The sequence below is a fragment of the Hippocampus guttulatus genome, chromosome 5 (genome assembly GCF_054856545.1).
Source record: "Hippocampus guttulatus isolate MCC_2025c chromosome 5, RoL_Hgut_1.0, whole genome shotgun sequence".
In the NCBI taxonomy this organism is placed as follows: domain Eukaryota; kingdom Metazoa; phylum Chordata; class Actinopteri; order Syngnathiformes; family Syngnathidae; genus Hippocampus; species Hippocampus guttulatus.
Window position 1 is genome coordinate 12,099,434 of NC_141265.1, and position 12,298 is coordinate 12,111,731.

General features: G+C 41.7%; 1 protein-coding gene across 3 annotated transcripts in view; it reads left to right on the forward strand.

The window, feature by feature from the left end:
* trim36 (tripartite motif containing 36) overlaps nt 1–12,298 on the forward strand; it is a 28,290-nt gene that overhangs the window by 6,531 nt on the left and 9,461 nt on the right. For 2 of the 3 annotated variants that reach the window (XM_086111658.1, XM_086111659.1), the window contains exons 3-8: nt 5,552–5,898; nt 6,883–7,029; nt 7,986–8,081; nt 10,011–10,148; nt 10,544–10,659; nt 10,936–11,057. In XM_086111658.1, the coding sequence (XP_085967784.1) occupies nt 5,552–5,898; nt 6,883–7,029; nt 7,986–8,081; nt 10,011–10,148; nt 10,544–10,659; nt 10,936–11,057 (966 nt within the window). Of the gene's footprint in view, nt 1–1,540; nt 1,607–3,814; nt 3,878–5,551; nt 5,899–6,882; nt 7,030–7,985; nt 8,082–10,010; nt 10,149–10,543; nt 10,660–10,935; nt 11,058–12,298 lie in introns of all 3 variants that reach the window. The other variant, XM_086111661.1, reaches the window with a different exon arrangement.

Below are 12,298 nucleotides of genomic sequence, written 5' to 3' on the forward strand. Positions count from 1 at the left end.
TTAGTGGAAGGCGAAGAATGGAATGGGACCTGCTGGCTGTTTATTTATTGTCAGGTTGCAACTGGGACAGGCCTCAGTGTGCTGTGAGTGGATAGAAGAATGCTGCTTGTCCTTTGGGTTCCACCAACATTTTATGTCTAAAGATGACCAACAAGGCAGACCATACACTAGGGCTTGATTTTATTGTTTAATTTCGGTTAAAGAATTGTAAAATTGATTGATTGATTTATGCGTCTTCCTTCATTTAAAGATCAAGAGTGACCTCCATCGAAGGGAAGTCCAAAGTAGTCGTACTGGGAAAAAAAACATTCAGGTTCACCTACACCATCTTGAAAGATTCACCATTGTAAATACTCGACAAGTTTAAAATGTTCGATTGTTGATTTCCCCAGAAAGCTTGGGAACGGGGGAAAAAAAAATCTCGCTTAACACAATTCACTCTGCAGGATGATCACTCAGGGTAACCTTTGGGGCATCCGATGCTTGGGCCTTTGCTGATTTTGATCACCATGGAAGGGAAAATGCTCAAATTTGGCCTGCTTGCCAGTACAGCGGACTGCCACTATTTGGGGTGGATTGAGGCCAGGCCGGCCCATGAACAGCTAAAATCGTGAATAAATGACGCCCATTCAGCTGCATGGGGGGGGGGGGGGGGGGAGACCAAACCAAACCAAACCAAACTAAAACAAAACAAAAATATTCTTGAATAAGCAGGGATATACCGGTACTGCCAATAAGCATTTTCCATGAAAAAGATTCTGCAAATAAGTGCTACAGTTGGGTGTCCAGTGCACAGTGTGTGTGTCTCACCGAGACGAGAGAAACCAACTTAAATCGCAATATTAACAGCAGTAATGCATTTCTTTTGTACTGAAGTGATCCTTGTTTTTGCATGGACTTTGCGCGGACACCTCATTGGGTATACTTGTACCTTTTAAGTCTTCAGGTGTACCCAGTGAAATGTCCTCTTGAGTATTTACTGTTGCATCCGGAAAGTATTCGCAGGGTTTCACTTTTCCCACATATTATATTACAGCTGCCTTCCAAAAGAATTACCCCGCCCAACCCCCCCAAAAAATCATGTACATTTTACAGGTATTCACAGTGTTTCTGAATTCTAAATTACAGGCGCAAGTCTTTTTTTTTTTAAATATGATACCACAAGCTTGGCCCACCTATCTTTGGGCTGCTTTCCCCGTTTCTCTGAGCGATATCACTCGCGCTCAATCAGGTTGTATTGTGAGCATTGGTGCACCACCGTTTTGCAAATCAATGGATTCCTTTTTCAGGTCTAACTTTAACAAAAAAGTGCGAGCGAAATGCCACTGTGAATGCTTCCTGGATGCACCGTTCTGCTCTCTGCTTACTCACTATGTTCAATCATCTGTTGTTGTGTTCCACTCCAAGCTGTAACACTTTGATGTTTATTTCTGAACCACTTTCTTATCGCTGACTTGTTTGTCATGATGACATGATCACACACACGTTCATGCGTTTGTTTCATATTTTATTGTCACCTCTTTTTGTTGATTGCTTGCAGCCACAGTGCGAAGGTCGCTCGGAAGTCGAGGTAGACGCGACCTCCGGCTGTTGAGTAACTGTAGTAGTGAGTACAGTGTCGCCAGTGGACCTTCTTTGTGAAACCCCAGCTTGAGTGCTACCTCTCCGCTAGTCCTCATCCCCTCCCCTTTTTTTAAGCCTTGTCACTACCAAACACAACTGCAAACTCACACTAGATAAACTGATAGATTTTTTTCTTTTTTTTTGGGGTACTCAGTTTGTAGCTGTTGCATTAAAAGAGAAACTTAAATTAACCATAAAATGATGCCAGATATTTGTATAGCATAGATATCCGCCAAGACCCAACAGAAATATCAGATACATGAGGTTCCCTGCTTGTGAGGTCCCGTTTCTGTGGTGAATACGCAAGTAAAGCTAATTTCGTGAAATGTCATAATTATAGTCAATATTTGTATCAAAAACACTTATAGGCCAAAAAAATATGAATCCAATGCAAAACAGTAAGTATGGCAGTAATGGAATACAGTGGTACCTCTACTTACGAATGTCTCTTCATACGAAATGTTCAAGTTACAAAACGCCTCAACAGGCAAAGCACGATGAGGACGCAGTTAAGTTAAATGACCATCATTTTTATTCTATATTCTTTGTTTCTGACATGACGCACAACTCTCATTTATTGTGCAATGATCTAATTGTAACATGTATTTGTTACATATTCTGATGCATTTTTATGCTTTTGGAAACATTTCATGTCTGAATTTTCGGGGGGGCTTGGAACGAATTAGGGCATTTACATGGAAAACGCGTCTCTACTTACAACATTTTCTAGTTAAGAGATTTCTTCCAGAGCCAATTAATTTCATAAGTAGAGGTACCATTGTATATGGTAGACCACCCACATCATGTTTTCCAAAAAAAGTGAAAAGGGTTTGGTCGCTGCCGGAAGGGCAGAACGAAACCAAGGATTCCATTTACCGGTACATGTTTTTTTTTTTCATTGCATAGCAGAAGAAAGAATATCAGGACTATAGCACAAGAAATCCGGCTGTTAAATGACGTTTGGGAGTGGGGGGATGCCAAGCTTCTAAACGTAGTCATTAGTCACGGTTGCTAATATTTCACTCCAGTTATGTAGGTGGCAGTATTGCATTACAGAGTGGTTGACAACTGCCAAACAAGTGAAGGAGAAGAAGCAATTTCTTTCTTTTCTGTAGCTAGAATGATTGAATTGAACAGTTGGAGATCAGGTTCAAGCTTAAGTAAAAAATCTGTTAATGGTTTCAATGCCAACGACGACATCCATCCTCTTTTCTCTTGTCAAATTGAATGACAGGAAAAGTCTGACTCGAACAAGAACAGCGGGTTTGTGTTGAAACGGAGAAGCCTGAACTAACACACCGACGCCGTTTGGGCTCGCCCCTCTTCTTGCTGTTCTTGACAGCAGTGCCTTCAGGGCCTTCTGCTCGCTCGCCTTATCGGGACCTCGTGGCATTAAATACACAAAAATGGCTGCTAATCGTTTAGCACTTGCTGATGAGGAATCGTCACTGTAAGCCAAGCACAACAAAACAGAAGACAAGTGAGGCTTTGTTGGCGAGAAGGAGCTGCCAATATTTAATTGCACTTTGGATGCTCGTGAGCATTCTTCGTGGCATAGTTTTTATTTTCTTTTACTTTGATTAAATAAATACATTTATAGTTCTACATAAAAAAAAAAGCCAACTGCATTAAAAAATGCCATTGTTCCCAACTTTTTGTGAGTAAAGTTTACAGTCTGAAGATCAACATGACGCCAGCTATGAGAAATTGAGTTCGACCCATGCAGAAATCCTTGCTCAGTTGGCATGGAAGCAGGAGTTCAGAACATTCCAAGATTCTCCCATCTGTTTGACACTGACAAGATTATTTGTGTCCTGGTTTCTTCTGGCTGACACGTTAAAAAAAAAAAAAAAAATCATGAGAATCATCCCTCGGATAGTACAAGCAGAAGCACTGTCGCTGCAGGGCCCAGGTCATTTGTCGTACGGGAGCCACATCATGCTCATCATCATATTGAGTTTGTCATGATCAGCGGTTGCACTCTGGCAGCCGCGTTAGCCCCGAGGTCTCAAATTGTCACGCTTCATCACCTTGCTCACCACAGCGCGGCATATATGCGGAGTCAATGTAGTTCACCCATTTGTCGCTCTTGCCACTGCTTCACCCCCCCCCCCCCCCCCGACCCCCACTTCCCCATGGGCTTTCCACAGTGTTTTTTCCTCACCTGAGGAGTGTTTGATTGAATTTTCAGGTCCACGGAAACGAAGCGGAAACACTGAGATAAATCCAGCACTCCTCACTTCTCCCCAAAAACGTGAAGCAATATTCTTGTCGATGTGTTTTTATTTTTATTTTTTGTATGTTTGCCGAGTCGTCAATTGCGTTCGGTGGCTTTGAGTGTGCTGAGTGTTTTTTTTTGTTTTGTTTTTTGCGTTCGTCCTCACTGCTTTCGTGTCCGTGATGTGTGTGCGCCTCACTTGTTAGGATGCTGCTGCATCAGTAACAAGCACAGTATTGTGGAGGAAAAAAAAATCCAAACTCTTGAAAGCACTGTTGCTTTCGGAGGACTTTGTCTTGCATATGTGGAAATACACTAAGTGTTTATGTGCCAACTGGACAAATGGATAAATGATCTAAAAGAGTGGAAGAGTGCTTTAGTCACAGTGGTTGACTTCCAAGTTGTTCTTGTATCAAGTTTCACCAAAGGAAAAAACCCAAGAAATAGACATAAAATTTTATATTGTACCGAGCTTTATCAATCTTTGGTGGCATCACACAAAACAAAGTAAAACACGCCGATGGTCGAGTCTTTGTGATGCTAACTGAGCCGAAGTCTCACAAGGTTTCGGTGAATTTTACCACTTGTGGCATTTCCTTTAATGTCATTCAAGCACCTGATTGTCTCCTGCCTGGTCCAGCTCACTATCAACACTTATTGTCTGCCACTGTTGTGAATGTTGAATGACTTGCAACATAAAAAAAAAGATAGCAAAATCACATTTTCTCCCTCCACACATGACTGCTTGTCGTCTTTCTCAATGAGCCACAGTGGTCCTAAGATAGAGCCGCCTCCCGGACCCATGAGTGACAGCTGCTTGATATGATGCATTGTGTTGTGCTTTCCGTTACATGCATCCACGTATGTGAGGAGCAGTAGTCAATAGTCATTGTTGATATGTTTAGCACAAAGTAAGGAGACCATGCTGAGGCCCTATTTGTGAGCGTGCTACTATTTTGAGTCGTTTTCTTTTTTTTTTTTTACCTGCCGCTACTGAGAATGACATTGACACCACATTAGGTGCAATTTAATCAGATTGAATGTAGAAATGTATCAAAACTTTTTGCGATACAATGTCAATAATGATGTTGATTTAACACGTATTATTATGGTTGTCGTTTGCAATACAAATGACAATCATAAAGTCCAAGACTTTTTTTTGTTATAGATTGTAGTTGGTATTTGATTTTTGCAGGTGGCCACCAGAAACATTTCTGCAGCCTAATTGCTGTATTTCTCCAATGAACGGTCTGTTCATTTGCTCAAGGACAGTTAGGCAAGTTAGATGTATGGAAGGCCTTTCCAACATAATTTGAGATGGATTGAATGCCTGAGTAGGTGCTGTGGTTTTGGTTAGCAACTGAGGCAACTAAATCGGCTTCAAAGTGACCTCTTTTAATGTCAACACGTGTGACAAAATAACTATCAATTGAGAATTGGTGACAATCCCTTTTTTCCTGGGTGCAAAAGGGGCGGTATCTTTTTGAAGCAGATGACTTCTTCAGTGGAATGGCCAATGTTTAACTCATTCAGTACCAGCCAATTCTAGACCAAGTCTAAAAAGACGTTTAAAAACGTCTTTGGGAGTGAATGAGTTTAGGAAATACGGTATTCACAAGTAGGGCCTCAGACAAAATCCCAAATAGAATCTAAAAGCTGCGAATGCCAAATTCGACATGTATTGCTCACTCCACGTCCTCCCTCCCCCAGGCTCCATCTCATCCCCGGGCTGGCGCAGAGGATCCGTGACCCCTCGGGTCACCACCATCGCGTGCCCGGGCTGCCAGCACGACATCGACCTGGGCGAGCGCGGCATCAGCATGCTCTTCCGCAACTTCACTCTGGAGAGCATCGTGGAGCGCTACCGGCAGGCGGCCCGCGCCGCCGTCGCCATCATGTGCAACATCTGCAAGCCGCCGCAGCAGCAAGAGGCCACCAAGAGCTGCATGGACTGCAAAGCCAGCTACTGCAACGAGTGCTTCAAGATGCACCACCCATGGGGCACGCCCAAGGCCCAGCACGAGTATGTGGGACCCACCACCAACTTTAGGCCCAAGGCAAGTCCCACCGAATACTTTAACACTCTTACTTGATCCTTGTTCACGTTGGCGCATTATGCTGAACTTCCACACAGACATATTTTAGCTTTTTATTGGATGTATGTATGTTGAGCCTACACTCACTTGAAAAAAAACTATTCATGCTTTTGTATCCTTTCTGTAGTGTCCACAAGATGCAACAAAATAGCACGAACGCCCTGCTGAATAGCGATGTTTTCATTCTTGACAAGGAAGTATTTTGAAGTCATGCGTCTCGATTGATTTTAGATCGTATGTTAAAGATGAGCTAAGTTTAGCCTGAGCTGTTAATAGAAGCTATGGAGAGTTTTGCCGCATTGGATACATTTTTTTTCTCAATGATCTGGCAGACATTTATTTTTAAGGATCTTGTTTGCCAGATGATTTTCAAATATGAGTTTTGTGGAATACAGGATTTAGGATTTTTCTTTTCTTTTTTTTAAACTACCGGTATTCACAGCAAGACTTGTTAAAAGTGTATATCAAGGATATTGATGACAAAACTGTTTGTGCATGTCATTTTCTTTTTGGAATGTTTGGTATGTCGTAGCGGTTAAATCACCTTTAATGCCACAATGGAGGCGAGATGACGGGAATTTTGAGACTACACACAACACGTGTTTCTTCCTGTTATTTTGAAAGAAATTGCTCATAAGCGGTACAGAAAATTGGTAGATGGATGTCTGTATTTCGTCCTTTGAATGGAGTTCAGAAGCTCGTTTCTCCTTTTTGTTTCTCCTAAAGGCAAATTAGATGCACCAAATCACTTCTCTTTTTTGGTGTTTGTTGAATTCTGAATTCAGTTTCTATTTGAAGATAAGAATCAGGAAACTTGTCTCGATGCTTTCTGGAAGTCTCGGGCTTCTTCCTGTTTCACTTCAACTTCTTTTTAATAGTTTTGTTGTGCTCTAAAAAACACTTGTATTCCTTTTTTACATCGTCCTGTTCTGGCTAATGTCATAGGTTCTAATGTGTCCTGAGCACGAGATGGAGAAGGTGAACATGTACTGCGAGGTGTGCCGGCGGCCAGTCTGCCACCTGTGCAAGCTCGGAGGCACCCACGCCAACCACAAGGTCACGTCCATGAGCAACGCCTACAAAATTCTCAAGGTACGGAACACGCACGAGGCTTTGTGTCACGTGAACGTTTTCCTTTTAATGAGTGGTTAGCATCACTTCAAAGAATTTGACAATTAAAAAGAACCCGAAGAACGGGTTTAATGGTTTAACACCAAAGGAAGCGAAAATGCGTCCCATTCTTGCGGCCATGAATGGCAATACCCATCCCAGATGATTGAAACACATGAACGTATTAAAACTTATTAAATGTAATTAAACACACAAAAAAAAATGCCTGTATGAAATGAATGGAAAATACTGCAGCTGTTGCAGTGTCTTTGTTAGATGGTGACGCCTTGTGTGGCGGCATGTGATGTTGGCAAATCTTTATTTGAGTGTCTTGGCATGAGCTGTGTTCATTGTGTTTGTTTTGTTGTCCATTTCATAAAAGGCTCTCCTTTCCCAAATGTGAGGGCATTGCAGTAAATATGCTGTAAAACCCACGAAAAATGATTACCGGTACTCTAAAACCTTTGCGATGTAATGGGGCTGTGGAAAAAAAAAAGTATAATATTTGTAGCTGGAGAAGACTGAGCTGCAGAGCGCTCTGAACACGAGATGAGTTGAGACTTGTCATCCGGGCACAATCTGTGTGAAATTCAATCGGCTGAGTGCAGGCGTGTTAATATTGGATGCAAGCATTTGTACCCCCCCCCCCCCCCCCCCCCCCCCCCCCCCCAATGACTGTGTGTGTTCATTGTGTTGTCAAACTGTGGTTGAGGTGTATCAGTTGGCCCCGTTTCAGGTTTCGGTCGCTGGGAGCAGAAATGCAGCATCATTTCATTGTGTTCCATAAGAGTTAGACATTCTCTATGCAGATAATGGTCGCCGTTATAGTGGGCGAGTGTATTGTATCTATTCAAGTGTCTGGTGAGTGTGGTTTTTTTTTATGTGTGTGAATGGAGCCCACCTAAAAATTTGCTGTACCTTCATCTGTCCTCTCACAGGAGAAGCTGGCCAAGAGTATCCATTACCTCATCAGCAAAGAGGACCAAGTCAAGACTCAAATTACTGGACTGGAGCAGCTCATTAGTCAGACAGAGGTACACAATTTCAAACCCCTCGCGACGGCCTGGGAAGATGGCTCACTGATAATAACGATTGGAATTTTTATTTCCATTTTTTTGGGTCAACTGAGTTGGAATTAGTCTTTTTACACTGCATGTAAAAGCCAACAATTAAAAAATGCTGCTATTACAGTGGTACCTCTTCATACGAAATTTTCAAGTTACAAAACGCCTCAACAGGAAAATATTGCCTCTTGTTACGAAAGAAATTTCAAGATATGAAAGGTAAAAATACAGGATGGGCTGCTACTCGCAGCTCCGAGTTTCCTGAACGCGACATACTCGCAGCTGCTTTGCCATTGGCTATTACTTAGCATCTTCCTGGCATTCCATTGGCTAAGAGGGACCTCGACCGAAGCTCTCGATGCGTGTTGATAAGTAGATATACTGTACGTCTATGCAGCATCCTCGTCATTCACCCCTCGGGCCATGAGGCGTTCCAATAGTTTCACGTAAATGTGAATCATCCAGAACAAGTGTTCACCAGTCTGGCGGCCGCTCACTATGCTGATGTTTGCCTTGGACATTTTCGAAGGATTGTTAAAAGCCGACAAAAGCAAACGTCCTTGGATCAGTTCTTTACAAAATTACAGGCAAAAACCACTTCTGAGAGAGAACATAGACGAAAGAAGGCAAAATAACAATAAGGACGCAGTTCAAAGTTAAATGACCATCATTTTTAGTCTTTATTCTTTGTTTTTTACATGATGCACAACTCTCATTTATTGTGCAATAATCTAATTGTAACATTTATTTGTTCGATAGTTTGATGCATTTTTATGCTTTGGAAAACATTTATGTCTGAATTTTGTGGGGGCTTGAAACGAAGGCATTTACATGGGAAACGCGTCTCGACTTACAACATTTTCTAGTTATGTTGTCTAGTTAGTTGCTGTTATATGTACAGTAAGTTGCTCTGACATGCAATTGGCACGAGGAGGCAAAGTCAACTCGGCAATTTTATACTTTGAGAGGTAGTAACAGAAGCCCATCTTACACTGCCTCAAAATATGCCATTTTCCCCACATTTCTTTCTCTGGCCGTGGTATGTCTAAATGGCATTGACACAGAATAGAGAACAGAATGCGCAATTGTTTTGTAGCACACACACATCTTTTAAAGGGAACAAAGTATACAGTATCTGAGGCTTGTTTGAAAACCTGTCCGTTGAGTTGAATAGCGGTGTGTAATTATCTACTGTATGTGTTAAGGGCATTCAGGTTCGTTAGCTAAACCACGCAAACGAGGAAACTGCAGATTGGGTTCCTCTAAACCAGGGGTGTCAAACTCGGGTCCTGGAGGGCCGCTGTCCTGCATGTTTTCCAAGTCTCCCTGTTGCAACACACCTGGTTCAATGTCAGGCTTCTGCAGCGCTTGCTGATGATCTGATCATTTGAATCAGGTGTGTTGCAACAGGGAGACTTGGAAAACATGCAGGAGAGCGGCCCTCCAGGACCGGAGTTCGACACCTATGCTCTAAACCATGTCACGGTTTGAGCCTACGTCAGAGTGTGTACTTCTTATCTTGATACACTGGGTGAAGGTTGCTTTTTTTTGAGTAGCAGCTGTTGTTCAAAGACAACAACAGCCTCTGTGCAAACAAAGCCTCAGTGTCATAAAACATCTTGTTTGTAATCGAGATTAAATGGTCGCTGCGTGGATGACCGTTTTCCCTCAGATTTAATGCCAATTTAGACGCTTACCAATTCTTGATTTGTTCTGTTGGTCAACAATGACGATGGCATGTACTGTCGACATTTAGATGATGCCTGATGGGGGGGTACATTTTTGGGTTGTCTTGTGAATCCTAAGATGTGCTTGAATTGGAATAAAATGCAAGCAGGGGCACACGGTATCACAAATCCTGGGAGAGCGCTTGTAATATTTGTAATGTTTGTCTCAAAGGAAAATGGGCAGCTGGCAGAGAGGCAGGCCACTGAGCACTTTGACCGCCTGTTCGAGACCCTGCAGGAGAGAAAGTCAGAGATGCTCAAATCCATTGAGCAATCTCGAAACCGACGCATGGGACAGCTCAAATCACAGGTGGGTGTTTGGGCATTCTTGCTCGTTCTTGATTTTTATCTTTTGCTAATTATTTCGGACTTCTTTTTGTTTGTACTTTTTATTTCTTTTGATAGTGCTATAATTTACATTTTTAGAATTTTATATTCTTATGTATTGTATTCTCCTTTTTTCTTGCATTATTAAAAAAAAATATATATATATAAATTAAATTTAGTATTATTGATGTTACTCTAAAACACGTTTTCTTGATGTCTTAATAATAATAATTATTATTATTTATAATTTTAAAAGAATTTTATTTTTGGACTTTTTAATGATTATTTTTTTCAGTCCCTCTTCTGTATCCTCAAATTGATACTCGCAGTCCAAAATCAGTTTCCAGTTTTATTGTGCTTTTATTGGTATATTCCCAGATGGAGGAGTACCAGGGCATGCTGGAGAACAGTGGCCTGGTGGGCTATGCTCAGGAGGTACTGAAAGAGACCGACCAATCGTGCTTTGTACAGACTGCCAAGCAGCTGCATGTCAGGTATATATTTAAAACACTTTAAAGTTACATATGTGTATTGTTTGTGAGGCTGAAGGACATAAACATGCCGAACCATGTGCAGGCAAGTTACCAAAGTAACCGTAAGCTGGCTAATTGATCTCCATTAGCGGCTTTGGAAAAGAATGGAACCTTTGCACTTGCGGGATCATGATACTGTCCACTCTAGTGTTATTCTTAATCCTCTTTTCTGAAAGAGAAAAATGAAAATGCCTCAAATATCCACCAGTACAAGATTGTGTGTGTGTGTGTGTTCAGAATACAGAAGGCCACTGAGTCTCTAAGGACTTTCCACCCGTCAGCTGACCCCTGTTTTGATGATTTCGTGCTGGACACGTCCAGAGAGGAGACCCTCCTCAAAGAATTGTGCTTCGGCGGAGGTAACATCACATGACACACACAACACTGGCTTGTGGAGCGAAGTGCAGATATCAAAAGTCTAAATGAGACACAGAGAATCAATGCTGGATCAATCTTGAGGCCTGGTTAACGAGCTGATAAGTGAGGAGAAAAGACATGGTGTATTTTCACCAAGCTCATTTCGTACCTTTCATCCATCCGACATCATCGTCCAAGAATCGTGGAAAGAGTGGTGTCTGGAAAGTCAATACATTTGTTGCCCTACAAATGGTGTTACCAGGTTTATGTAATGTTAATCAATGACCTTATGTTAACAAGAGGAACAATTGTTACCGAGATCTGTGACCCACACCACATGTTCTTGGAAAGTGGTTGAGTAATTTTTGAGTGATCCAATCAATCGATAGTTACTTGCTAACTTCTGTCTATGAGCCAGTTGATTTAAATGACTGGCTAACAAATGAACAATTGTCCGTTAACTTTTTTCCCTTTCCTTTTTTCTTTTGTCCCTACACCTGGGGTATTCAATATCCAGACTTTATCTGAGAAACTGTTATGTACTTTATGTGCTTTTCTTTTGGTTAGCAACAGACTGAGATAATTACAATCATCACCCACCGGTTTCCTTCTGTGAAAAGGGAGGCTTCTGACCAAAATGAATGGCTTCTGGAAAAACAAACTGTCTGGAGTACAAAAAGATGGCTTAAACTCATCAAGCGTCCTCATTGTGATGACTGATCTACCTTACATTACGGCATGAGACCTGCCCTTAAAGTTACAAAAATAAACTTCCCTTTGTGAACAATTCTTTTTTTTTTTTTCCAAAACCACATAATGACACACTTGTGTTTTGTGGGACATGAGCGCACACGGACACTGTATTTAGGGTTTCAAAACTTGGCCAGGAGATACTTTTTGATGGGTCACGAAGTGCCAACATTTCAATCAAATTAGTGCAGGGCATTGATGCTATGGGAGCCCCATTTCCTCTGCTCAGAGCACCATTAGCCCTCACAGGAAACTCAAACAAACAAAAGACGCATCAAACCAGTGATGGAAAAAGTATGGCCGGCAGCCACGCCGCATTTGGTCCGCTCCGTCCTTTTAATCTGCCCCACTGAGCATTTTTTAATATTTGTCACATTTATCTAGCTGTTTTATTGTAAATTTCTCAGCAAATGGTTGTATAATTCATTCAGTTTTTTTTTTGTAAAAACAAATGTGCATCTAACCATTATGTACACAAAAATTTATTGGTCAA